Source organism: Fomitiporia mediterranea (genome assembly GCF_000271605.1).
Source record: "Fomitiporia mediterranea MF3/22 unplaced genomic scaffold FOMMEscaffold_1, whole genome shotgun sequence".
NCBI lineage: Eukaryota > Fungi > Basidiomycota > Agaricomycetes > Hymenochaetales > Hymenochaetaceae > Fomitiporia > Fomitiporia mediterranea.
This window is the reverse complement of record NW_006760386.1, coordinates 2,985,842-3,012,431: the sequence shown is the minus strand read 5'-3', so window position 1 is coordinate 3,012,431 and position 26,590 is coordinate 2,985,842. Positions and strand designations below refer to the sequence as shown.

Sequence of the window (26,590 nt, the reverse complement as noted above, 5' to 3'; positions counted from 1 at the left end):
CTAATGATTAATAAACATCTAGAGGTAGAGCTTGATCTCCTGATTAACTTACTCAGTTTGACTGTCAGTCTGTAAGTAATATATAGTAGAAGGGTTCCCTTAAATTCTAAGAAGTGTATACAAGTTCTACATGAATTTTAACTCAAATTATGGTTTGTAATCATGAATGAGCTTCTGAGAGAGTCTGTACAACTAGAAGACATGATCCTAATAAATGTATGTTATACCTTTAGAAGTGAGTTCTGTTCAGGTTGGAACTGTATAGACTTACTTAGAGAATTAGTTAACAATTATACAGATAGTGTTGTAACTCTAAGACTTAGGTAGCTTACTAATCAGGTCTACTAAGACTTCTTCCTAAGAGTGATTCAGGATCTGATACAGATGTAGAGGAGTCCAAACCCTTGTCTAGTAGGCCTTAGTCTGTTAGTACATATTATAACTAGTTACATACTTTAGAATTTCCCTCTACATTCTAGACTACTAGTAGTTCTAAGTAATGAGTTCCTGTGTTTTGTGTTAGTCTGAATGTCCTATAGTCAGATTGTTGTAATAAGCTCAGATAATGTTCTCCTACAGCTTCTAATCCTTCAGAATGTACAGTTAGCCTTTCTAGTAAACCTGTCCATCCTTATCCTCCTCCTAATCCCTAGCCTGCTTCTCTAGCTACTTTACTATAACTTAGTCCTGTGTGTGTCTCAGAGCTTACTGTATGTAAGTAATAAAGTCAACATTCTTAGATTTGAGTTGGATCTCTTAGATTGTCTCAGACACAAAACAGGAATTGTCTAGGAGAACAAGATTTTTGTTATTATTCTCCCCCCTTTTATAACCTACTTGTCTTAAGAGTAAATCAGCTTTTGTTATTTGTGTTCTAAGTTTGTAAGTTAGTACAAAGTTGTAGTTCTACAGTTCTAACATCTAGTAGGCTTGACAGTAGTTGAGCTTCTAAGGTGCCTGAAAGTACTAGAGATTAAGGTGATTACTCTAAATCTTAAACTTCTGTACAGTACTAAGGAGATATTAATACTACTCCTCTAGGGAACAGACAATTGTAAAGAGTTCCTTGTTATAGATAGAGTAGTTCTGTTCTGTTATAGAGAGGGATTCTGATCAGAACACTATCAGACACTACTTTCTGTCAATAAACTAGAACAGTACTACTCTATTTGTAAAGTTGGAAGAGTTGGCTTTAACTCAGAACTTGTCTACAACTGTTAGAACTACTAATACAGGCTTGCTAGTAATAGCCTACTTTAGAGACTCAAACACAGACTACTACTGATCCTCCTATTACTAAGGAACATTTTTGCTAGTAAGATTGTGAAGGGGCCAGACAATAGTACTAAAGCCTTGAATAAAGTATTAGTAGTAGTTTACAAACCTAAGGAATGCTTAGACCTGTTTCAGGTTCTAAGGTTGTAACCAGTTCTAAACTACAGTTACCTTTGCTAGATCTATACAGACCTCTCCTCCACCAATTACAAAGCTTAGATAATCTACTGACTCCTGTACAAAAGAGTACTTTACTTCTTAGAGGAACAGTTTATTATCTTAGAGCTGTTGTAGAACTACTTAGATCAGTCAGTAATAGTACTCAACTGTTTGGGTGAAGATTAGAATGTTGTTCAGATACACACTAACATACTCTGAGTCAATCAGATTTGTGAGGATGTGATTCATGAATGACTAGAATGTTGTGAGTGAGTTAGTTAGTCTAAAGAACATTACAGTCAGTTTGTACAATCTGTAATTGGTTTAGAACACAGTCTTCCACTCATCTCTGTTTTAGATCTAAATATTATTGTATCCCTATCAAATGTCCAACTTAGTAAAAACTCTAAATGTATGTGTCTTATTAATAAGCTCCTGAATTAGAGGGAGTGAGTACTTGTTTTTGACAGTACCCTTATTAAGACAATAATAATCCTGGACTAGGTAGAGCTTCCTATTTTTCTTCTTGACAAAGAAGAAAGGAGAGGCTATAAGGGACTTTGAGGGTTGGATCCAGTCATTCTAAAGATTTTCCTGAAGGAACTTGTCAAGTGCCTCCTACTTGTCTCTGTTGAGTAGGTAGACCTTACAATCCTTAGGTTGGAAACTCTTAGTCAATTCAATTGTATAGTCCTAGAGATAGTGTTTAGGAAGCTAGTTGAATTCCTCTTTACTAAAAACTTTAGGGAACTCTTAGACAAAATCTGACAGGCTGGATCTACATGTGTTCTAGAGTAGAGTTGTTCTAAGAGGGTTTCAGACTGGTTCTGTCTCAGACATTCTTCAGATTGACTCTGTTCTACCTTGACTAGAATATGTATCTACATATCTATCCTAGTTGAAGAAGAACAACTAGTCACCTTTATCAGAACTGTTAGTAACATTGGAAGCATTTGTATCCACTCAGAACAGTAGTGTAAGGTAGCTATAAGACTTAGGACACTAATTGAACACAAGTGTCTACTCTAACCAGTCAATAGTAGGGTTGTGAGCCTTAAGTCATTTGAATCTGATAAAGATGTTTGTCTTTCTAAGGTTGGTGACTCTGAACTCAATACTTTCCTTATAATCCTAAATGGTCATCTGTAGTTAGACAAACTCAGTAATCCAACCATTCCAGTTTAAGGTTCTGTCTACATTGTATACTAGGATTGGAAGTAGAACATATCAAGTAGGGAGGTAGTGTTCCTACACAAAGGCCTTATTAATACACAAACCAGTACATCTACTGTTTACTAGAGCTATTGTTTAGATCTGGGAGGATCCTAAGAAGGGAGCCAAGAGGATAGAGACTTAGAGCTAGTACTCAGAACATTCTCAGATGAACTACTACTTGTTCTGAAGGGAATGTACAGCTTATATAGTCTTGTTGTCTAAAAGGGTAAGTATATGTACTAACATTTCCTTATTAACCTCTCTCTTTTAACAAGGACAGACTTATGTCCTCAGTTGTGAACTCAGCTGAGACTATCCCTACTTAATACTATAGACAAACTACTGAGTAGTAAACAGGGCTAGATAGTGTTTCAAACATTCTAAGATCTTAGAACACAAAAGTAGTAGGTCAGATTGTATGGATTTAGACTTGGATAAAGTGTAAAGAGAAGAATCAAAAGAATCAGGAGAAATAGGAGAACTATCTACTTTTGTTTTTGACTTTTTTCTTTCTAATAAATAATTTTGTTAATTTATTTTTTCTACTTTTTCTGCTTTTTCTACTTTATTTACTTCTAATCCTACAGTGTTTATTGAATCAAAAGTGACTATTAAAAAATCTGAGTCATAGCCCTTCAGTACTATATTCACTGTTAAGCCTTTATAAAATCCTAAAGTACATAGTTAGAGTCTGAGAGTTCTAAGGTAGCTTCTGGATTTGTAGAAAAGGCTTCTTACTACAAATCCTGCTTGTCACTTGTTATTACTCTAATGACCTAATAGATATACTGTCACTTTTGTAAACAGTCCTTAATTTAGTACTCTGACTTTCTGTAAGTAAAGTATACTCCTTACTTTTAAGCTTCTCTAATGTCTATTAGAACAGATTAATTACAAATTATGAGTAGATTAATTTAAGGGTTCAGAACTGTTAGAGTCAGATGTATGTGTAAGTATTCTATATAGACTTAACACATTCAGGCTACAGCTTAGTCAAAGGAAATAGTGTGTGTCTTCTACTTAGTGTAAGTAACTAGTTCTAACATTATTCTAAGAATCTTATTAACTAGTTCTAGGTGAAGAGCTTTTTCAAGTATTCTAATAAGGACATTATTAAACCTAAGTACAAATCCTGCCTTCTAGGCCAGAATATCAAACTCCTAAAAGAAGGCATTAGTAGAACATTTGTCCTGTCACAGAGATACAAGCTTGTTTTACACATTATACTTCTTATTTAGATTGATGAAGGAAGTACAGAGCTGCCCTATGAATTCTGAATACAACTCATTGTTCTGAAGTCAGATCAGGCTTCTAATCTAATAGCCTTCAATCCAGTTCTAAGTCTAGGTGGCTGTGTTACCTTCCTTTATGAAGGAGAGGACAAATAGGACATAATTAAGATCTGAGAATAGATTAGTTAAAGTAGTAGCTATGTATAGTTTGACTTAGTACTAGAAGTCCTTAAAGTACTACCTATTAAAGTCTAAAGGGTAGGCTATATATACTTTCTTTCTAGAACAGGTTGTAACTTCTAGAACAATTAGAACAGGTTCTGAAGAGACTAGGGGCACATAGTTGGTAAAGGCCTCTTAGATAAAGGTCTGTACATATTAAGCTAGTTCTACTTGTAACTACTGATCTAGTAGGACAGTAAGGGTGACAGTTAGTGTAGGAGGGTCTATGTTTATACTACAAAGGAATCAGTACTAAACTAAAAGGGGTAATGAATAGAAGAAGGGTGGTAAAAGTTTAAAAGGGTTTAGAAAGTTTAAAATTTAAAAATGTAAAAGAGTCAGGACAAAGAAAAGAGATTGACACAACAGTAAGTACTAATGCTCAAAATGTAGGAGAGTTGTAGGATAGTAATAGGTAGTCTTAATCTAATGTTAGTAACAGTGTAGAAGGAACCTAAAGGCTTAGTAAGGGGACCTAGGCTACAACTATCCTACACAACAGAAATACAGAACACAAGTACTAGAATGTAGTCAGAACTTACAGATTAGGCAGAGAGAGAGAGTAAGACAAGAGTAGAGTATATAGAGTAAGCCTAAGAGTACAGGACTACCTAGAGTAGACAAGATTAAGACTATAAGACTAGTCTGATCTTGTACACCTATATATACTAAACTATACAAGAGTACTCAGGAAGTATGAGCTACTTAAGAATAATAAGTCACAAAGAATGAAAGAAAGGAATGTTAAAGATAAAGGTACAAAGAATGAAGGGATGGACAAAGGGTAAGAGACTATAGAATGAACAAAGAATGAAGGGGTGGTTAAAGGAATAGAATAATAAAGTAAGGAAGGGTAGTAGTAAGAGTCAGTATACATATAGTTTATAGACAGTACCCCTGAGGGACAGAAGTCCTGAGTTCTAGTACAGAAGAGTGTAAAACCCTTAGAACTGAAGGTACAAGAGTAGAGAACTGTAACAGTTCTCTAATAAATTACTACTTGTTCTAAAAGGAATGTACAGCTTATATAGTCTTGTTATCTAAGAGAGTAAGTATATATACTAACATTTCTTTATTAACCTCTCTCTTTCAACAAGGATGGATCTATGTCCTTAGTTGTAAACTTAGCTAAGACTATCCTTACTTAATACTATAGACAAACTACTAAGTAGTAAATAGGGCTGAGTAGTATTCTAAACATTCTAAGATTTTAGAACACAAAAGTAGTAGGTTGGATTGTACAGATTTAGACTCAGATAAAGTATGAAGAGAAGAATTAAAAGAATCAGAAGAAATAAAAGAACTATCTACTTTTGTTTTCAACTTTTTTCTTTTTAATAAATAATTTTGTTAATTTACTTTTTCTACTTTTTCTACTTTTCTTACTTTATTTACTTCTAATCTTACAGTGTCTATTGAATCAAAAGTAGCTGTTAAAAAATCTGAGTCATAACTCTTTAGTGTTACATTTACTATTAAGCCTTTACAAAATCTTAGAGTATATAGTTAGAGTCTAAAAGTTCTAAGGTAACTTCTAGATTTGTAGAAAAGGCTTCTTACTACAAATCCTGCTTGTCACTCATTATTACTCTAATAACTTAACAGATATACTATTACTTCTACAGACAGTCCTTAATTTAGTACTCTAACTTTCTACAAGTAAAGTATACTCCTTACTTTTAGGTTTCTCTAATATTTATTAGGACAGATTGATTGTGAATTATAGACAGATTAATCTGAGGGCTTAGAACTGTTAGAGTCAGATATATGTATAAGTATTTTGTACAGACTTAATACATTCAAACTGTAGCTTAGTTGAAGGAAATAGTGTGTGTCTTCTACTTAGTGTAAGTAATTAGTTTTAACATTATTCTAAGAATCTTATTAACTAGTTCTAGGTAGAGAGCTTTTTCAAGTATTCTGATAATAACATTATTAAACCTAAGTATGAATCCTGTCTTCTAGGCTAAAATATTAAACTCCTGAAGAAAGTATTAGTAGAATGTTTACTCTGTTATAAAGATACAAGTTTGTTCTACACATTATACTTCTTATTCAGATTAATAAAGGAAGTACAGAGCTACCCTATAAATTCTAAATACAACTTATTATTCTAAAGTTAGATTAGGCTTCTAATCTAATAGTCTTTAATCTAGTTCTAGGCCTAAGTGGCTGTGTTACCTTCCTTCATAAAGGAGAGGACAAATAGGACACAATTAAGATCTAAGGATAAATTAGTTAAAGTAGTAGTTATATATAGTTTAACTTAATACTAGAAGTCCTTAAAGTACTACTTATTAAAGTCTAAAGGGTAGGCTATATACACTTTCTTTCTAGAACAGGTTACAACTTTTAGAACAATTAGAACAGGTTTTAAGAAGGCTAAAAGTGTATAGTTAGTAAAGGTCTCTTAAATAAAGGTCTGTATGTATTAAGTTAGGTCTACTTACAACTACTAATCTAGTAGAACAGTAAGGGTAGTAGTTAGTGTAAGAGGGTTTATGTTTATACTATAAAGGAATCAGTACTAAACTAAAAAGGGTAATAAATAGAAGAAGAGTAGTAAAAGTTTAAAAGGGTTTAGAAAGTTTAAAATTTAAAAATGTAAAAGAGTTAGAACAAAGAAAAGAGATCAACACAATAGTAAGTACTAATACCTGAAACATAAGAGAGTTGTAGGGTAGTAATAAGGAGTCTTAATCTAATGTTAGTAACAGTATAGAGAGGTTCTAAAGGCTTAACAAGGGGACCTAGGCTACAACTATCTTACACAATAGAAATACAGAATGTAAGTACTAGAACATAGTTAGAACTTGTAGAACAGACAGAGAGAGAGAGAGTAAGACAAGAGTAGAGTGTATAGAGTAAGTTTAAGAGTATAGGACTATCTAGAGTAGACAAGATTAAAACTATAGAACTAGTCTGATCTTGTATACCTATATATACTAAACTACACAAGAGTACTCAGAGAGTATGAGCTACTAAGAATAATAAGCTACAAAGGATGAAAGAAAGAAAGGTCAAAGATAAAGGTACAAAGAATGAAGGGATGGACAAAGGGTAAGAGACTATAGAATGAACAAGGAATGAAAGGGTAGTCAAAGGAATGGAATAATAAAGTAAGGAGGGGTAGTAGTAAGAGTTAGTATGTATATAGTTTATAGACAGTACTTCTGAGGGACAGAAGTCCCAAGTTCTAGTACAGAAGAGTGCAGAACCCTCAGAACTGAAGGTATGAGAGTAGAGAACTGTAACATATATAAGGTGCAAATATAAGCTCCAACCAGAAAAAAAGTGCCTGCACGTCAATTGAGAAATAATGGTTCTCAATTCTTTAGGGAGGGCCTTTAGCAACACAGCATAGGTTGTAGTGGTGCCAGGGGTCATTAAGCTAGAGATCTGGCGGCCGAAGGTAAAAATGTAATAATTACTGTATTCGTACAAGGATCGACCCATTGCGTCCAAGAGCTCTTGAGTTCTTGCAGTCGATCAGAGTATGAAAATAAACGTTAGATTAGCTATGCAAGGATGGAGTGTGATTCATTCAAGACGTTGAATTCACTCATTAAAGACAATGCAATCTTTATTTCTTCAGGCTGGAAGGAGCAGAGGCTACCATGGTACCAGCTTGCTGTTTTTCTCATGCAGTCTGGTAATATTACTGCAAGGAAAACAGCAAAGCTTTGATTAACTAAGTACATGAGTAATGGATCGACGAATGGACCCATTGATTGACCTCAATTCCATCAAGGGATGGGTTGGGTATCTATCTCTTCGGCTGCTCCTTTTTTGCTGCCGCAGGGCTCTCCCCAGTGTACCGCCCCAAAGAATTGAGAGCCCCTAATGCTGACCCCCACTGATTTGGGACATCTTCTTCTAAGTCCAGTATTACACACAGGTATATAACTTTGTTATCTTATTGTTTTGTTTTGTTTTTCGTGATAGTCCGAGGACGAGTCCTCTACGATTTTGTAAATGCGGACAAAGCTTCTAAAGCAGGGCAAATGGCCAACTCAAGCGATGCGACCGTTTTGTCCGCAAAGGTCAAATTGAGCCATCAACTTCTCCCGCTAAGCGACTCAATCACTTTGGAAGACTCAGGAGTCATTTACGTTGCTACAAGGTACACACTTCTCACATCGTCGCCGACCACATGGTCCAGCTTCAGTTCATAAGAGTTTGCGTTGGACAGGATCACATACTCCAACCTTCTCGCCGTTGACTATCTCTGACGAGATGTCCCAATCCCCTCCGCCGTCGTTCTCCCCTGTTGACAGCTTCCCCCGACCTTATGCGTCAGACCAAAGAGAAGGTCTCTTACACGAAGATAACGAGTCAATCTACACGTTTTGCTCACAACAGTCGTCATCAAACCTGACTGCGTCCGACTTGCCTGGTCCTGGAAGGACACTTGGACTCCTATACTCACGATGGGGACGTGCTCTCGAGGCGTCCGTCGGCCGCCTCGCACACCGAAGTGGATTTGGACCCGACGCAGTAGCTTCCAGAATTGGAAGTGTAACGTTTAGGGGTACATGGGCTAAAAGAAATGACATACCAGACGAAGCGGGACGCGTTCAGCGAGTCATCAACTGGACCGTAAACGACGGAAACGAGGCAAAGCTCCGTTCAGACTGCCAGAAGCTTGCAACTTACGCAACGTGAGCTCTAATATTCGTATCCTAGCATATAGGCGAATTCAATTCCTTTCAGCGCGGAGATATCACAGACAAGATTGCAAGCACTGCTTCAGATCATCCAGTTAATCACAGCGCAGCCACGTTTACGCACATTCTTCAATACACCGTCGATCCTTCTTAATCTGAGGACCAATACACGATCATCATACATATCCAGTGACGGATCAGCGCGCTGGGAAGAGGAACTCAGGAGACATCAAGATACGACGTTTCTCGCAAAACAAGCACTACTTGCTATCGAGGACAATCCCCTGAACGAAATTGTTGACGATATTTCGCAACTGCCCTTTATACGAGATGAAGATTCCGAAGTGCTTACTCGCAAATACATGGACTCTATGAAGAAGCTTCTTGGATATTGTTGGTGAGCTGCATTCTGTGCCTAACCAGTGCGAATAAACGTTAAAATGCGTGTTCGTTAGCAAGCCTCGCTATACGTTCATAGCTAAACGTCACTTATGCAACGTGCTGAACTTCTTGCCTTGGAGAGCAATATGCGAAGTTTCGTCCGTACTTTCTGTCTTCCTCGAACAACTCGTTAGGCAGGCACTCAGTTCCGATCAATCATCCCCATCTACCGAGGTTATGTTCGACCTCGAGAATACAGAACGTTTGGTAGAGGTGGTACTTCTTCCTCGCTGTCGTGCAATCCACTCCTTCGACATGTACCGTGAACTTCATCTAAGATCCCTTGACAACCCAGAACACTGCCGTTGTACGAGGAATGAGGGTGCGAGGCATGACATACAAGGTCTAGTGGCTCTTCTCCAGAGGTAAATATCTCTTAACTCAATTTTTTTTTCGAATTTCAATAACAATAAGTCATAGTCCGACAGCTCAGAATATTCTACCACGGGCTTCAGCAATTGCCCGGGCTGATTGGCCGTCAGAGAATTGATGCTATCAACTGAAATTGTGAACTATCGACGGCTACGTTCGGCCAGTCACCCGTCCAATAGATACTCCTCGCAACTACAGTCTTGCTTCGAAGGTTGCACAACAGAATCTCGGAAGTCTTGTTAGCCAACAGACACAGGGCACCACTGTCAGTGGACAAATATTCTTCACATGATATTCGTCAGAATACAGTGCCAAGCGGTCAGGTTTTGGGAGGTTTCGGCTCGCTCCCTCGCTACATTGCATCTTTCGCTCATGTATGGAAAAGGCTCGCAATGTCCATGGTACGAATCTGTTACAACGAAACGTATTCGTGAGACGCAAAGGAAGTTCTTGGGCGACATTATCTGTACACTATCGGGTTGTCGTTCCTTTGCTCTATATAATATTAGACGTGTACACAGATTCACCTCGCAATTCACCTTGTGGTTCTGGAGAGTGAAACGCGTTGTGACTCGCGCAATGAATAGACAATTTGTACTTTTATGTATTTTATTTCACCCGCATGTCAAGTATCTTCCTAGCATTTTTCGTGTTGACAGTATGATACATGTAAGATATTGCGTAAATCCAGGTCACAATGTAAGCCAGTAGCATTTCGAGTAAAGGGAGATAGCACATCAATATGATACAGGAACAAGTTGACAATGCATTGGTATTGAGTCTAATTAGTAGATGAAATCTGCTGTATACAAAACAGGTCTACAAATTCCATTTGAAGTAAGTATATACATGGCTCTTCCTCGCCGAATTGAGAAAATGCTGATCCGTATTCTAAAAACAGAGCAGGTGGTAACTCGGGTGCGATTGTTCGTCCGCAATGCTCTCATAAGCCATCAGCTTCTCCTGCTAAGCGACTCGATTGTTCTAAGGGACACAGGAGGCATATCGTTGCTGCAAGAGACACACTTCCTACATCATCGCTGACCATATGGGCCGACCTCAGCTCATAAGAGCTTGCGTTGGACGGAACTGCATACTCCTTAGACTTCTCGTCGTTGACTATGAGCGGATCCAATGAGATGGCTCAATTTCTTTCGCCTTCGTCTCTCCCCGTTGACGACTTCTTCCTTCGACAACATGAGGTGGATCATAGTGAAGAGATTCCTCACGAAGATAACGAAACAATCTACACACTTTGCTCACAACAGTCGTCATCGAACCTGACTGCGTCCGACTTACCTGGTCCTGGAAGGACACTTGGACTCTTATACTCGCGATGGGGACGTGCTCTCGAGGCTTCTGTCGGCCGCCTCGCACACCGAAGTGGATTTGGACCCGACGCAGTGGCTTCCAGGATTGGAAGTGTAACGTTTAGGGGCATGTGGGTTAGAAGAGACGTTAAACCGGACGATACAGGATGCCTTCGGCGAGTCATCAATTGGGCCGTGAGCGACGGAAACGAGCCAAAGCTCCGTTCAGACTGCCAGAAGCTTGCAGCGTACGCAACGTGAGCTTCAATATCCATATTCTAGTACTCAGAGGAACTCAATCCCTTTCCAGCGCGGAGGTATCGCAGACAAGACTGCAAGCACTGCTTCAAATCATTCAATTAATCACAGCGCAACCACGTTTACGCACATTCTTCAACACACCATCGATCGTTCTGAATTTGAGGACAACTATACGATCATCGTACATATCTAGTGATGGATCAGTGCGTTGGAAAGAGGAACTCAGGAGACATCAAGATACGACGTTCCTCGCAAAACAAGCACTGCTTGCCATCGAGGACACTCCCCTGAATGACATTATTGACGACATTTCGCAACTACCTTTCATACGAGACGAAGACTCTTATGGTCTTGCTCGCAAATATATGGATATCGTAAAGGAGCTTCTTGGATACTGTTGGTGAGTTGGATCTTTTACGGGACTAATATGGGTAAGAAATGAAATCGTATATTTGCTGTTAGCAAGCCTCGTTATATGTTCATAGCGAAACGTCACTTGTGCAGCGTGCTGAACTTCTTACCTGGGAGAGCAATACGTGAAGTTTCGTCTGTGCTTTCTATTTTCCTCGAACAAGTAGTCAGACATGCACTCCGTTTCGATCAATCGCCTCCGTCAACTGAGGCTATGTTCGACCTGGAAAATACAGAACATTTGGTAGTGGTACTTCTTCCTCGTTTTCGCGCAATCCATTCCTTCGACCTGCATCGTGAACTTCATTTAAACCCCCTTGATGATCCCGCACTCTGCCGCTGTACGAGGAACGAGGATCCAAGACATGATGTACAAGGCCTATTGGCCCTTCTTCAGACGTGAGTATTTTGTTATGGAAGCTCTGTCGAGTCACAATGACAATAGGGTGTAGTGCGACGGCTCAAAGAATTCTACCAAGGGCTTCAGCTATCGCTAGGAATGACTGGCAGTCAGGGAATTGATGACGCTAACTGAAATCGTGACCTATCAACGGCCTCTCCAGCTGGCACTCGTCTCGCACATACGTTCACACGTGTCGTCTTGCCTTGTAGACCTAATGAAGGTCTACCACGGAGTCCGCGACAAATTTTCTGCCAATAGAGACATACTGGACAGATACCCTTCGGAACACGTTGTCAAGAGTCGGTTTCTGATTGACGGTGTCTTGCTACATTACATCTTGAGGGCACGCATGGTCGAGGCTTGCAATGTCCAAGGTACGAATCCGTTGCAACGAAACGTTTCCGTAAGGTGCAAAGGAAATCTGCCGGGGTTATTACCCATACCTCATTGGGTTCTCCTACCTTTGCCCCTCGCGCAGGACAAGCCTCATGGTTTGTGTGTAGATACGCCCTATGGCAATTGCCGGAGCATGACACGCATAGTCGTTCAGACATGCTCGTGTGATGACAGTTCAAGCGGCTCTTACACAGCGGTCGTGTGTCGTCTCCATGACGAGCGAGAAATTAGCTATTCATCGACAAGGATGGTCGTTTAACGGCACAAGGGCGACTGGATTACGCCTGTCCATTAGACTTTGTATTAAACTATGTGAAAAAAAAGCTGCAACGTTTCTAATCTATTTGTGGTGCTAGTCATTTATTACTGCACAATTTTCAAGTTACTTAGAGGTCAGAAACACTTTGCAGTGATACATTGGTGCTAGAAGGACGTAATATCCAAGCAATCTTATACAGAAGAAGTTGTTTGCGTTGTGGAGCATTGACTCTATATGATAAGCTCAGGCTGCAAAGCAATGGAACGGATGCTGCAAATGTCCTATTCCGCTCGCTTCATGGTGCCACGTTTTGCTATTGCGTTTTGCACAAAGCAAGCTGGGTTATACTTAAGGTCCGACCTTAGTTTGTAGCGTCTAGATCTCACTACGATTAATGAACTCTAAGGTCCAAATATGACTACCAGCAGGTCTAGCAGGAGAGACGAGCAACGAGAGCTGCCAACTTCCACGAGACGCCGAATACCATCTAATCCTATGAATCTTCAAACACTTCGGGAGTGTACGTTGGCTCTTTTTTCTTGCTCACATGCACATAGTAAGTGTAATGCTATAAATGAACCTTTCATCCAATAGTTGTGCAAGGACAAAACCAAAATCTGAATGTTAGAATCGGTGAAGATAAAAATGGTTTACCGGCAATCATTAGTATGGGTAACTTTACTTTTTCTTTTCACATCTTGTCTGATATGGTCAATGGTCAGTAACTAATAGAATCACTGGAAAGGAACTATGGTATACTGCTGGTGCCGAGATTGAAGGAGCTGTTTTATTAATGGCACAGCACATTATAGACAGATGGGATTCTGACAAGCACACACAACTACGTCAATCATTGGATTTGGACTAAAATAATTGCTAGAGAGTCTCTAGTGGTGAAAGTAGTTAATAGAAGCTAATGACATATGGTCAATACAAATGCAATCTTTGTCTTTAATTAACGGGCTTTTTGCACTCACATCTACACAGAAGAAATACCTTTACAAGATTTTAAAAATGCTTATTAACATGGCGTGCTGAAACACGATCCAAAAGGTCACCATGTGAGCAGCAGCAGTCCCAGTTAAAGTGCCATAATCCAGTTTCTGCATTGCCTTGGCTCGCTAGATTTAAGTAGTAGTCCCGTGAGAGCTGTGAGAAGTAACTCATTGCTTTTTGAATTCCATGTATCCGATGTTGAGATTTTCCGCATGTCAACTAGGACGTATCAAATATGAGTATGTAGTCTACCTTGGCATGCATCAGACTGGGCTACTTAGTCATCGAGGCAGCAAGAATTGTGCGTACATCATTTAGTCATTCCTTTAATGCTTGAACCGAAATTCGGTTGCAGATCCATCTTATGAGCGCAAGGCAGTGCATATTTTGACTGTCAGATTTACCGCTACCGCTCTATCACCTCAGTCTCCCCGCAAGACATAGAAATCATGTGTTATGATGGTGCGGAGAATACAGGGAATGTTTTCGAAGTGCGGACAATCTTTTGTCTCTTGTTGAGATGCGTCATAAGAATATTAGCCACGATATTGAGATGTTTGCAGCAAACTTCTCCCGAAGTCCGAGAGCACACTGTTTCGTCGACGTTGCAAATGAAATTGGTGGAAAGTCACTAGAAGACATAGACGATATTAGAGAATCTTCATCTCCGGCTAAGTTGCGCCGTATCGCCGGCACTACATACAACAATGTATGAATGGAGTTGTAGAGTATTCCACATCAAGCCTGGGTGCTTCGCGCAGGATCGAACAACGATGTGCTGAATAGGAGACTAGGTACACACCAGTATTCGGTTCGTTCGTCGGTTAGAGCCTGCGGTCTGACCAAACAGGCTGGGTTAGTGTAGAGTTTCTTCGCATTTGGGATGTTTATTGCACAAATAAGCTTCGTTTGGTGAGATAGAGTTGCGTGAGAGCTTTGCCAGCATGAACCCCGAAAACGAGATCGTCGTCAATATGATGTGCAAAAGCTCGGCTAGGGGTGGAGATAATTTGGAAGACAGTCCAGAGCAGATCCCTTGAGTACCAACGTTCACAAATCCGTTCTTCGTAAAGCAAATAAGACCAGTCTGTGGCCCCCGTCTATTAAGAACTTTGACGCTTGATGCGTGTGCCAGCCGAACTGCAGAATGTCAAGCAAATGCGGCGGTAGATGGGCATCTGTTTCGAAAGGTTATTTATCAGATGCTAATGCGCTGCACCTCGAAAGAAAAAAGCCAAAACACACCTTGGCACTGTCGGAGTATGAGTCAATATGTCTAGGCAGCGTGCATAAGCCATGAACGTGTAAAATTCGGGGTATTTCCCTCCAGATCATTCGATAGAGCCTTTATTCGACAAACGCTTGCACATAAGGCAGTGTCTGTTGTAGCACTCCAGCATGAGAGAGGGAGAGCCTATGCCGCTTTCGTCCGTGTTGTTAATCGGCGATTCAGTGTCGATATCGTCAAAAGAAATGAACAAACCTAATGGGAAAGTCCGCACGCAGAGAAGTTGCCATCTATTTTTGATGGTCATCACGTGCACTCCGTCTGTTGCGTCCCAAATCTCGCAAGACTTGCTCTGTGCATCAACGATGTAATGGAATATAATAACGACGCCGATAACGGCAGTATCTGCATATTGCCGCTAATGCACGTTATGTGCGTACGACATGATTTTTGTTGGTGAGAACCATCCATGTGTTTCGAAGTATCGGCATTTTCTTCTCAATTCAGTCATTTCCTATTCCCCACACTCGCAGGAACCATTGTAAGATATAGCAGATCATTCCGGCAACGCCTTTCGGTCCGATTTGATGGGCCCCAGTTCCAAATCTTATCCTGAAACGTATGCCTTTCTCTTGCCGCACATGCAGCGTGATCGTCCACAGAAGTCATGAGAAAAAAGGGCCTCTTCTCGAAGAAAAAAGAGGAGAGTTCGACGGGAGACGCCCATATCCACAGTCTTCCAAGTCGCATTTATAATGCTATGGTTTTCGGATGGAGTGAGATTTCCTATAACACAGCGCCCGCTGCCTGTGCCAATTCGCTTGCTCTTTACGCCCCATGAGCGTGCAGCCTGCCTGCTGTTATGGATGCCAATGCTCCTGATGTAGCTGCACTAGCCACCCAGGCTGACCATCTGTACGTTTGAGTTGACGATCTCAACCCCCCTCGTCGTCTCGTCTCAACATGTTGATTTTTTCTTGTTAAAAGAATGGCAGCGAAGATGTTCTCTCTGGCGTGTTGTGGTAAGTCCCGTTTTCTTGCTGAGCATAAAAAATTATTGAAATGCGTGGCAGTTATGCTATTCTACGACATACTCATCACGTTTGGAGACGAGGTTGAAAAGATATGGAAACAGCGGTTCTCCTTTGCTACGATATTATGGTTTATGGTATGGCTGAGATTCCAGATTGACCCTGGTAGGAATATTGTGCTGATGGTGCACCCGACTGTTAACTGTTAGAATCGCTACTTGTCACCATTAGGCTATGTCGTCGTCATAGTTTGTGAGTGGAGTCGTTATCTTTACAATGACTCATAAGATTCACTGCTTCTACACCAGCTTTTCACGATCCCGATTGGAGCAAATCTGCCTGCAATCGTTACGTTCTTTATCCAGAAGTCCTAAAGATATTCACATCAGCAGCCATCGGAGGTTCGTTGACACATAAATGAGCGCCGCTATTCGGAATCGTAATCAACCTCGTCTACAGTGATCTTTACTCTTCGATTATACTCTATCTATGGCGGAAGCGTATTCGTGTTAATATCGGTGTCAATTCTTTTACTTGCCGAATTGGCAGTAAAGATTGTGAGTCTCTGAAGAGTTGACTTTCTAATGATTCTGAGATGTGGTTGCAGTGGGCGTTTACTGATGGGACAAGTGTTAACTTGCCTCCTGGTGAGTTGTCTGTATCCAGATTGTCTACATTCAATTGATTTGCGGATTTAAGGTCTTGTTGGCTGTATCCTTACGGGAAGGGACAATTCGTAAGTCAATAGTCCAGTTTGCTCAGTTATTTCGAAAGCTGAGATGCGAATGGCCGACAGGAACGATCGTTTTGTCTACACCTGGGTAGCAGAACTCATCTTCGGTCAGTCGGGTTGAGCTATGTCTTGGGTTACTCTCAATCGAATGATATCATTTTGTTTCCTGAACGCTAGACTCGATTATCTTCCTTGCAACCATCACAAGGACGTTCATCATCTACTGCCGACATCGAGCAGGTTCTGCCATTCCTTTGATCAAGATAATGATGCGAGACGGTGAGCAGATCTGTTGCTGGACTAAGGCACAAACCATTCATATTCATGCAGGCATCATCTACTTCCTCGTCATCTTCGCGGCGAACGTCGTCACCGTTACGCTGTTCCTTGTAAGTTTTCCTCGTAATTACTCTTCGAACTTCAGGTACACTGACGCTTTATCAGGTGCTTCCGGTATGAAAGACACCGAAATTGCATCCACCCGAGCAAAACTGACTCTTGATTTATTCAGCCGGACCTAAAAGCAGTCAACGCGAGCTTTAGCACACTGATCACGAGTCTCATGGTTTCCCGTCTTATCCTGAACCTGCGAAATCAAGCAATGCGACCAAGAGCCGTGGTTTCCTTTCCTTCTCAACAGCACCCGCCGGAAGGACTTCATCTCACGTCGACTGTCATTGGGAATCTTGGCGAACCTGTGGAAAGTAGCTGGTTCGATGACGATAAGGCAGTGGATGCTAGCGCTTCAGGGAACGCTTACGCGATGGAGAATCTGAGCATGTACGGAATCTCGGATTCAGGAAAGCAGCATACAGACTCGAACATGTCTGTGCCTGGGCAGATTGTTGTGGAAGTTACCAGGAGCATAACGACGGACGTTCGCACAAGAACGTATTCTAATCTGCATCAGCAGGCAGGCCTTAACGACGGCACTAGCTTACCTCGTCAAATTCGGGATGCGCATACATCTGGGCCGTTCTCACACTCCTCTTTATCAGGGCACCCGCGAAGCGATTTGCAGCACTCGCGGGAGCGGGAAGATGAATGTAGAGAATATGAGGAAGATTCGACACATACTCAAAGCGTTGGGACCAGCGCGTGTGGGTGGCAGCCTCCTCAGGCCTGGTTGCTTGAGAATGTCGAGCTTCATGATCTTGGGAATCCGCGGCGCTCACGGCGTAGGCCGAGCACATCTTAGGATTATGCTTATCGTTCTCGTCTTTGTTCTGTCTGGTATGGTCAATTGCGTAAGCTAGAGACGGCTGAAAATAGTTGGTATTCGAGTTACGTTTGGCGTAGCGCTGATGCGCCTGCATTTGGGACTATGAAGTAGGTTTTGCTAGTTTTGTCGTTCTCTTCTTTCGAGCACTCGTTTGTATCTTTAGACTCTGGTGGTCTGGTCTAGCCTCTCGTGTATCGCACTCTCTCGTTCTCTTTTATCTCCTTTGCATATATGTACACTCTTTTCCCCTATACACCGTCAGGGGATGGTTGTCGCAAAGAATAATAAACGATGATAAAGCTTCTGTGGTGTATTTCCCGGATATGAAAACTGCGGTGTACAAGAAAACAACTGTACAGGATGAAAAGAAAATGCGATTATACTAAGTCTATAATAGGCGACCCAGCGCTGTCTGGCATATTAAGGATTAACTGTGGGCAAAGGAATTCAACAAATGTGAGTATCCGAATTGGGATCAATTGGAAGATGGAGTAATGACAATTACAAAGAACAGATAAAAATGGTTCTGAAGGCGATCATTGATCATACACGCAAATCCAGCATGCTGTGAACCATATCGAATGCCTGGCCCGGGTCTTTCTCAAACTCTACTTGGCAGCTTCCCTTGTGTACCCGTCGACGAAAGGGAACGTAGATCGCAAATTCTCTGCGTCCATGTCCTTGTGTACCTGAAGACATTTCGCGGATCTGCTGAGATTGTGAGATGAGTGGCGCGCTCGCACTTACGGCAGTACCAATGCTGCTCTCGTGCGCCGAAGACGGAGCCGGTGAAGACTCGTCAGAAAGGCATCCGGAAGAGGAGAAACGGTACGAAGAGGAGGTCGTCGTCGTGAGAACGGAGTATGCACTGTCCGCGGACGACGAGGTGGATGAGGAGTAGGATGCACGTGGACTTTGCTCGACGATCGTTTCGAGGAGCGGTGGCGTGCAATATTGTGCGTGCGATGTGGGCCAGCGCGGCTGCTCGGCGTCCGGAAACAACCTTGGCACCGGCTTGCGTCGCGGTTTGGGAGGTGGCAGCGGTGCGGTCTCGACCTTTTGTGGCGCACAAATGTCTAGCACAGGAACCGGAACAACGTTAACATTGTCCTCAGGCTTGGAAAGGACTTCGTCGTCGGCCACTGGGAAGACAAGATCGACAGGCACGTCCTCACCCAACAGCTTGCACACGCGTGCCATCTTCTCTCGGCGCAGCTTTGTTGCTGACGGGATGACGAACTTCGGCTCGTATAGTGAGTCGCACAGAGAGTCGCGGCTGAAGGACTCTGGACGGGACTCATCCTGGTTCTCCTTCTGCGGTCTGGGTCTCGGGCGAACCGGCGAACACGAATCATCCTCAGTTAGCAATTCCCATTCCAAGGAGAATGATCGCGAGCATGCTTGCGCGCTTCTTGCCCCTGTCCTGCTTTTCGTCTTCGAATCCAAAGAGCGGCGGAGGAGACCATCATGAGATGCCGGACGAGGAGAGGACGATAACGGATACAGCTCTGGATCAACTCGTTCTTCCGCGCTTCTCGACTTTTTATGTGAGGATTTTCCCGAAGAAATTGAGAGTGAAGGCTGTAGCTTCTTCGTAGGAGTAAGCGGTAATGGTCGAGACACTTTCACTAGTCGAAAATACCATAACGCGTGAGTACATTGAGATGAGTGAAATTTTCAGTGGGAGTGAAAAGGGGCGTACGCGGATAATCATCAACCACTTGAGGAGCTGCACCAAGCACCTTCGTCAGTTTGTTATTTGACCTGCGCAGCTGTGCCTTTTGGCGCAAAGTCAGGTTATTGACCGTTGGTGGTGGCGTTGGGTGTACATGATAGAAAAGTACATTCCCAGTGACAGTGACCATTGTATATTAAGCCAATAGATGAGCTTGAAGCTGTAAAAGTAGTCGGACAGCTCAACAGTCCAGTCAGTCCAGTCGCAATGCAAGAGACAAGGCCAACGAAGTGAGGAGCCCGTGCACGTAGCATTACAGAGAGAATGGTACTTCATTATAAGTTCAGCGAAACAAAAGCGTTGGCGCAAGGCCTTGAAGCGAGGGTAACATGATCCAGAACACCTTTCCTCGCATTCCAGTCTTATTGTGTATAGACAGAACCTGTTAATTTCGGCTTAAGCGGGCCAGAGGAAATGCAGAACACGTCGAGGACAATAAGGCAGAAGATGGCCGCTGATGACTTTTAGTCTTACAAATTTCCTTATCTGGTTGATGTGTAATGAGCTCAATAGACTCGATTTCCCAGGGGCTACAATGAACAATTGACTCGCTTGACGACGACCTTCAGTCAGTGATCAAACATCTCAAATTCAAATACATGGCCAGCAGTCCACAATTACATTGTAAGGTGAAGCAATCATGGAAAGGTCACTTCTTACGTGACTGAAAGAAATTATTAATTCTGAAATAGAAGAACCAGACGAGCAGAAATACTGAGATAAGAATTAGGAAGACCTTGACCTCGCGAGTTCCTCCACTCGCCATCGTATTGTATTCTGGTGAAGTTCACCAAAACAGGAAAGTCTGTGTTGCAGCTATTTCTGTGACGCCGCCGAAAACTAGAGGTAGGACGACTTCAGGGGCACCCGCTCGACTACAGTCTATTGCAACAAGAATGCTTGACGCGACACCAGTATAGGCCGAGAGGAGGACGGAACCCAATGACAGCGCGAACACTCGCGATACAACTTCTTCGAAGCTCGCATTGGCGCTGGTATCATTATTCCGGTAATCTGAAAATACGTCGTTAAACAAGGAGAATAGCGCTACTGAGAGCGTTGCTTGGAAGAATGCCTATTTATCGATTATGCACTACGAAAGAATATCGGGTCGAAGATACACTCACTATGACGCCTAACGCGGAGAACATCTCGCTGGGAGACTGAATGTGCTGTACCTGGACTGTTGAAGACCCGACGCTCGGGAGAGAGACATTAGAAGAAGCTGTGCAAAACAAGCTAACATCAATGACCAGATCTCCGACAGTTATTCAAAGACCAACCATGCTGCAGCAACTGATGCACATCAAACGAAGCTTGCTGACGTGTTGCTGCATTTAAGAAATGTATATAGAAGTTCGGGGTCATGCTAGCTTGCAACCACTTACAATTGTGGCCATCGTTCATTCGGGGCATCTCGAAAAACCGGAAGGTTGGGTGATGTTTTGTGCGCCAAAGTCACCCACTCCCAAAGCATTTACACGGTCCATACGTTCTAAAGAAACAAATGACGCAGCGTACTCAGAGGTGTGAAAATTCTACCTACCCATCTGCACCATACGTACGGCCCTGAATTACTTCCCAAGTTGAGTAACCAAGGATTTAGTAGTGGAAATGATATTTGCTCAGCTCATGGGATTGCCAGACTTATATACTAGAGGCACAGAGAAAGGAACTTCCAGGTTACCATCTTGAGATGCTAGTGCATCGGAAGGCGATGTTACAGCCGTTCCGGAAAATGATGACAGCCACGTCGTTCTTTTTTTTTTCAAGCCACCTGCCTCATTAGGCAGGTGACTTCAACCACCCTTCTGTCTAGACAGAGACACAGTGTTTTATGCTTCATATGCACCTTTTATACACTTGAAAACATGATAAACCTTTTCAAATACAATTTTCACTTATAATAATGACAGAATTGCCTTTATTCTGTTGGCACACATTTGAATGGTTGTATCACTCTTGTTGAGAAGCTAGCAAACTCTAAGTCAGCCCTGTTGGCTCTATATGTCTAATATTTTAACTCTATAGTACTAGAAAGTGTCTGAGAGCTATTATGAAGGCAAGTACAGTGTCTTATGTTAGGTGGCAAGCTACATGTAATGTTGCTGCAAAAGTCACTTGCTAAATTAGGCAGGTCGTGAAGAAAAAAAAGAACAACGTGACTGTCATCATTTTCCGGAAACGCTGTAGCAGCGACTGATTCATACATTCACATCTTTGTTCGAGATGCAATGTCACTGCATGTCGAGACTATGGAGATGCCAACTGTATTATTCATGACCCATGGGAAGAATTCTTGTAGTTTCAGCAGTGCAGACGTTATAATCTCTTTTACAGGTGTAACTAGGGCTCGGTACCGTACCGTATACGGATACGGGCCGTATAATATGACCCTTATACGGATACGGCTCGTATAATACGGTGCCGTAGTTCTGAACCCGAAAACCTATACGGATACGGTACGGCCGTATACGGAACGTATACGCCATATACGGATACGGCGTAGTTGCTACATTTACCAAGGTGTAGCATGAAATGTAAGGGGCTACATCATTGTGATATTACCTCTTTAGTATAGAAATATTGAATTCTACCTATATTATGCCTTAATCTACATGAAATGTATAAAATTTGACTTATTGACATTTTGTTATGTAATTTAGTCTGTGATATTTGTCATAAAGTCGAGTCATGTGATGTACCTATATTATAGTATATATCGGAATATATATCAGATTGCACATACTTTTACAATAATAGTGCTGAATATATTAGTAAATGCTAGTATAAGTGTCTGAACATTGAATACTACTTATTAGAGCTTCAGTATTATGTTTAGAGCAAGAGTTTCTTTCATTTAATAGCTGTATATTGTATACAGACGTATACGGTCTGTATTATACAGACTATATACGGTTACGGCCTGTAAAATATGTGCCATATTTTTGAGTCAAATTTTTTATACGGATACGGTACGGCACCGTATACGAAAATGCCGTATCCGTATAATATGATACGGGACCGAGCCCTAGGTGTAACATTACTAACATATTGTGAACGAACTCCAGTATATTAATATTCAGGATATCGGAGTTCGCAAAAATTATAGTCTCTACCTTCTCCGCAATCGCAGGAAAGGGGAAATGCGGGTATAAAGGAACCAAACGAGGAGGAAAAGGGTAATGATTATCAAGAAAACTGTCGTGTCAATTTTATCGAGTAACATGACGGAATCTTTTGACGACATCCACCAGATCAAAAACATGTACACTGTGATAAATTCAATTACACAAGCGGAAAGCAGAGTAAAAGCAACTTCCGGGATGGCGCGTCTGCCCGCACCTGTCACAGATAGAATTGTGCAATCTACACCAGTGTATATTGCAAAGAGCAAAGAGCTCAAAGAGTAAGAGACAACGTGAGACACGATGTTGTCGACGTTGTGTCTCGAATACGGCCCAGGATTTTCTTTGAGGTAATCTGAGCAAATTGCCCTGAAGAACGAGAGGAGCATCACAGATAGAATGCCTTGACATAAGGCCTGAATGCGTCTTTAATAATAATACCCGGCATAATACAAAATAACACTTACTGTGGCAGCCAACGCTGAGAATAGGTTAGTATTAGAGCAATCTTCTTCCTGCTCTCGCGTTGACTCAGTCGTGGATGCATCGTCTAAATAGCAGATGAAGTCAGAAACTCATCTAGAACTTCATTATTTCATACCTTTCCCTGTCTGGCAAGACGCCCTCGTTGGTAGAGTGTCGTGTACCGCTGAATCCGCAAACCTCTTGAGCAAACGAACAATCAACGAAATTATCTTCGAATAAACTTACATTGACCCGGAAGCATGATATACGTTTCTTCGAGAGTTTGTGCTTGTGGCTCCTGTACGTGCTCGCCGTCGTCGGGTATTCCAACAGTTGAATCCATGATCTATTTCGACTCGTATGAAGCAGGGCAATACAGCCAGTTGCCAGGCCAGCCTAGCTCTTATAATATTAATGTAGAGGAAAGAGAAAGATTTAGTACTTCTCTCAGAGGATAAAGAGATATGTACGGGTACCAGTGCAACTTACAAGACGTGTAGAGAGCTGCCCGTAGTGACGACACCGTGCTGATGCAGTTAGGTGCTGTGTAACCATCACAGCCACTCCATGCACTCTGAAAGATGCGCTCTGACTTCTTCGCAGGCAACCCATCAAGGCGAGTGATGAGACAACGGTGCCTAAAAAGATGTTCTGGCACGTGACAGTCACTACCGTGACGGCTGAGACTTTCACTCATTCATATATATTCCTCTACACCATTCCTCACTGAATCCTCAGTGATGGCAGTGAGTGTGCTTTAGTATGTGATATATCAGACTGCTTCTTCAAGTGTTTTCATGGTATGGAGTTACTGATAAAGCCGGATGCTTGCATCAGCTACTTTCCGCTTCATTCAAGTTCAGGCTTGGCAAGGGTAAGACAGATTGAACATTCTGAACGGTTGAATTATTTCGCAGCACAACAAATAACACCCGATAAGGATACACTTGCTTTGTCTCATGCTCAGTCGTCCAGACAAAACACCATTATCTGCACATAATAGTGCATATTATGCAAAGACTCAAAGGCAAGCACAAGGTTTGCTCTCGGAAATCGTGTAATGCAAAGGGGTGCAAAATAGGACTGCAGTTTCCTTTTAGCAAAGGTATGTCGATTAACTTTGCACATCTCAATCAGCTCATATAATACTGAATCTTTATTGTGGACTGCAGCGAAAAAAATCAACCTGTACCATGTCAGCCTCTGCCACAAAGACGCATAATAAGTACAAAGTGACTATTGTATCTCCCTGGACGACAGACTTCTCAAGAGAACTCTGCATACAGTCCCTATCTAACGGAAATGCCAGATTCTGCTCACCAATAGGCCCGAAAAATCCGTCGCCAGGTTTAGAAGCTGAAATCCATTCATTGGAAGACCCACGCGTACGTACTACGTCTCGCCTGGGATATATTATTCACAGCTGGTTGCCCTAATCTTCTGGTCTTTGTTAATGAAGTACCTTGTATGGTTCTTCAAAAAATGTTCACTTTTTCCACCTGCAGTTCAGGTCGTTTTCGATCATGGGAACGCTAAAACGATCATAGCTCTCCCGAATGAAACACGGCCAAAGACACAGCGTGATTTAAAGATATTAGACCACAATGGTAAAGCGAAAATAACAAATGAATGGATTGCGACAGAAAACTGTAGCTGCGAGACATCAGGTTACGTGCACTATTTAGCCTCGAACACTTGAATTAGAAGTAAAAATTGATTGGGTCGGGTTCTTGATAGAATCATTAGACAGTCATTCACATGTAGAAGCCAACTGTAAAACTTATCCGGACGGTTAATTCATATATATGATCATCACAGATCCAAGGAAAGGTGTTTTTCGTCAAGCAGTATTCGAAAATAAAAAGATAAAAAATTGTAGTTGCATGTCATGTATAGCCACCTTTCTCTAACAAGCAAAACAGAACTTAATTCCCTTTATGTTGAGCTAGTTGAAGATAACACAGCCTTAGATTGTTCCTCTGTCAACACCATGACAGGGCTTCGAGTTATGCCGGTTTTTACGTTTTGAGTTGCAGAACTTGCGGACAAATTATACCAAGGACTATCGGATATGTAATCAATCTTCAACATTATTATTCACTCTGCATCTGCTCGTCATCCTGTTGCAATTCGATGCCTAAGGCATCCACTTCAGTGGAGGCCCATTGTGAAGGAGGTTCACAGTCGGGCTCTTGCTGTCCGAGTTTTATAGACACAGTATGTGTTAAGTATTTATCTTTCAACCTATTGACTAGACAAACCAAATGCTTTCTCCTCTGGATATCAGACGAACCAGTGGAAACTTGAATCATTCACAAGGAATCACTGTAGAACCGAGGGCGCAACACTCTTCCAGAATCTGTAACCCAGCGGAGCAATTAGTAACCTAAACGATCTATAGAGCAAGTGAAAAAAAGTATTTGCACTGACTCGCATCGCTCCAACAATGCCGGATCAGTCGTGAAGGGCCGAATATCCGGCTGGAAATCTTCAGTCCTATTGAAGAGCATTTCCGTGTTTCCTTGACTAAACGTTTTCCAGGCCGGAGTGATATCATTATTAACAGGGTGTATATTAGGATCCCCAAATTTGACGAATCCGAGGAACGAGCCTGAAAAAGAAGCAGAGAACTGAGGATTTTTGAATGACGGGCCGCTGTACAAGAAATGATCATCAGTCGTCGCATCTGACCAACCGATCGCGACGAAGATGCGATGTACTCACGTGGTTCCTGGGAAGTAGTAGAGAACATCGTTGCCGTGCTCGCCCGGTGGCACAGCAAATAAGCCCTACAGATAATGTTCTAGACCCGAGGTAAGTCGATGAAGCGAATGAATTACCTTATGAGACCGCCCAGGGAATGCCGAAAGTAGGCGATACGTCGGACAAATGAAGATAGCTGCTGCATATTAACAATGGTGGTGTCCACATCAAACACCGAGCTTACATTCTCCCATAATCGCAATTGCTTGATCGTTGACGGTGTTCAGTCCGATATTCGTATACTGCTGCACTGTTTCCTCAATCTGCGCTTGATTGAACAGAGGGAAGAGCTGCGTAACGTAATCCGTGGCCGTCATTTGTGCGGAAAAGTTCGCATTAACGAATACAGTGCCTTCGAAGGCATTCGTAACTGCAAGGAATGCGTTCTAAAGTGTTTCATTTACAAGTAATTATATCATTACTGGCTGACAGTGGATAACGCACCCCATTGAGCCTACCACGGTTGATGGTCTGGATAGGCCGCTCAACGATCATGTCCCCACCGACGACTGGGACCACTACGAATGTTCCGTAAAAGCCGGATTCATTGATAACAGCATTGGCGCTCTCGAGTGTTCCAGCATCAGCGTCAACGAGGCACTGAATGTATCCGAAGCATTGCTGCATCTAATAGACAGGTCAGACTGACACTGAATACAGTATGGT

General features: G+C 42.0%; 8 protein-coding genes across 8 annotated transcripts; 3 read left to right on the top strand and 5 right to left on the bottom strand.

The window, feature by feature from the left end:
* Nucleotides 1–130: 130 nt before the first annotated feature.
* On the top strand, nt 131–10,653 carry FOMMEDRAFT_150464 (uncharacterized protein; the record flags this gene model as incomplete). The annotated part of the gene is made up of 6 exons (XM_007261766.1): nt 131–152; nt 8,049–8,146; nt 8,199–8,764; nt 8,817–9,167; nt 9,226–9,576; nt 10,485–10,653. The coding sequence occupies 6 exons, from the start codon at nt 131–133 to the stop codon at nt 10,651–10,653; spliced, it is 1,557 nt and encodes a 518-aa protein (XP_007261828.1).
* FOMMEDRAFT_16460 (uncharacterized protein) lies at nt 10,555–12,679 on the top strand. The gene is made up of 4 exons (XM_007261765.1): nt 10,555–11,150; nt 11,204–11,554; nt 11,617–11,964; nt 12,018–12,679. Exons 1-4 carry the CDS (start codon nt 10,705–10,707, stop codon nt 12,085–12,087), a joined length of 1,215 nt encoding a protein of 404 aa, XP_007261827.1. The 5' UTR covers nt 10,555–10,704; the 3' UTR covers nt 12,088–12,679.
* Nucleotides 12,680–14,357: 1,678 nt separating this feature from the next.
* Nucleotides 14,358–15,516, bottom strand: FOMMEDRAFT_150462 (uncharacterized protein; the record flags this gene model as incomplete). Its single annotated transcript, XM_007261764.1, has 4 exons — nt 14,358–14,457; nt 14,516–14,759; nt 14,980–15,265; nt 15,373–15,516. The coding sequence occupies 4 exons, from the start codon at nt 15,514–15,516 to the stop codon at nt 14,358–14,360; spliced, it is 774 nt and encodes a 257-aa protein (XP_007261826.1).
* A 140-nt stretch (nt 15,517–15,656) lies between these two features.
* FOMMEDRAFT_138010 (uncharacterized protein) lies at nt 15,657–18,125 on the top strand. Its single transcript, XM_007261763.1, has 12 exons — nt 15,657–15,762; nt 15,835–15,869; nt 15,921–16,015; nt 16,088–16,130; nt 16,187–16,279; nt 16,338–16,435; nt 16,486–16,525; nt 16,578–16,614; nt 16,675–16,718; nt 16,789–16,890; nt 16,942–17,004; nt 17,118–18,125. The coding sequence occupies exons 1-12, from the start codon at nt 15,710–15,712 to the stop codon at nt 17,807–17,809; spliced, it is 1,395 nt and encodes a 464-aa protein (XP_007261825.1). The 5' UTR covers nt 15,657–15,709; the 3' UTR covers nt 17,810–18,125.
* A 6-nt stretch (nt 18,126–18,131) lies between these two features.
* FOMMEDRAFT_164719 (uncharacterized protein) lies at nt 18,132–19,969 on the bottom strand. Its single transcript, XM_007261762.1, has 2 exons — nt 19,536–19,969; nt 18,132–19,461 (listed from the first exon to the last, which is right to left on the bottom strand). Exons 1-2 carry the CDS (start codon nt 19,696–19,698, stop codon nt 18,377–18,379), a joined length of 1,248 nt encoding a protein of 415 aa, XP_007261824.1. The 5' UTR covers nt 19,699–19,969; the 3' UTR covers nt 18,132–18,376.
* A 386-nt stretch (nt 19,970–20,355) lies between these two features.
* FOMMEDRAFT_25125 (uncharacterized protein) lies at nt 20,356–20,984 on the bottom strand (the record flags this gene model as incomplete). Its single annotated transcript, XM_007261761.1, has 3 exons — nt 20,356–20,643; nt 20,696–20,793; nt 20,957–20,984. 3 exons carry the CDS (start codon nt 20,982–20,984, stop codon nt 20,356–20,358), a joined length of 414 nt encoding a protein of 137 aa, XP_007261823.1.
* Nucleotides 20,985–22,683: 1,699 nt separating this feature from the next.
* FOMMEDRAFT_144085 (uncharacterized protein) lies at nt 22,684–23,749 on the bottom strand (the record flags this gene model as incomplete). Its single annotated transcript, XM_007261760.1, has 6 exons — nt 23,651–23,749; nt 23,408–23,563; nt 23,298–23,345; nt 23,164–23,246; nt 22,914–23,112; nt 22,684–22,841 (listed from the first exon to the last, which is right to left on the bottom strand). Exons 2-6 carry the CDS (start codon nt 23,502–23,504, stop codon nt 22,684–22,686), a joined length of 585 nt encoding a protein of 194 aa, XP_007261822.1. The 5' UTR covers nt 23,505–23,563; nt 23,651–23,749.
* A 1,734-nt stretch (nt 23,750–25,483) lies between these two features.
* FOMMEDRAFT_150457 (alpha/beta-hydrolase) lies at nt 25,484–26,551 on the bottom strand (the record flags this gene model as incomplete). Its single annotated transcript, XM_007261759.1, has 6 exons — nt 25,484–25,520; nt 25,592–25,816; nt 25,886–25,950; nt 26,002–26,060; nt 26,109–26,310; nt 26,369–26,551. 6 exons carry the CDS (start codon nt 26,549–26,551, stop codon nt 25,484–25,486), a joined length of 771 nt encoding a protein of 256 aa, XP_007261821.1.
* Between the last annotated feature and the right edge of the window lie 39 nt (nt 26,552–26,590).

Bases quoted from the DNA above. Each gene is read 5' to 3' on its own strand.
- FOMMEDRAFT_16460 (XM_007261765.1), top strand. From the start codon at position 10,705: ATGAGCGGATCCAATGAGATGGCTCAATTTCTTTCGCCTTCGTCTCTC. The intron at 11,151-11,203 runs GTGAGCTTCAAT...ATCCCTTTCCAG, and splicing joins AAGCTTGCAGCGTACGCAAC to CGCGGAGGTATCGCAGACAA. The intron at 11,965-12,017 runs GTGAGTATTTTG...AATAGGGTGTAG, and splicing joins CTATTGGCCCTTCTTCAGAC to TGCGACGGCTCAAAGAATTC.
- FOMMEDRAFT_138010 (XM_007261763.1), top strand. From the start codon at position 15,710: ATGGATGCCAATGCTCCTGATGTAGCTGCACTAGCCACCCAGGCTGAC. The intron at 16,891-16,941 runs GTGAGCAGATCT...ATATTCATGCAG, and splicing joins CAAGATAATGATGCGAGACG to GCATCATCTACTTCCTCGTC. The intron at 17,005-17,117 runs GTTTTCCTCGTA...ACTCTTGATTTA, and splicing joins CGTTACGCTGTTCCTTGTAA to TTCAGCCGGACCTAAAAGCA.
- FOMMEDRAFT_164719 (XM_007261762.1), bottom strand. From the start codon at position 19,698: ATGGTCACTGTCACTGGGAATGTACTTTTCTATCATGTACACCCAACG. The intron at 19,462-19,535 runs GTACGCCCCTTT...ATTTTCGACTAG, and splicing joins AGTGGTTGATGATTATCCGC to TGAAAGTGTCTCGACCATTA.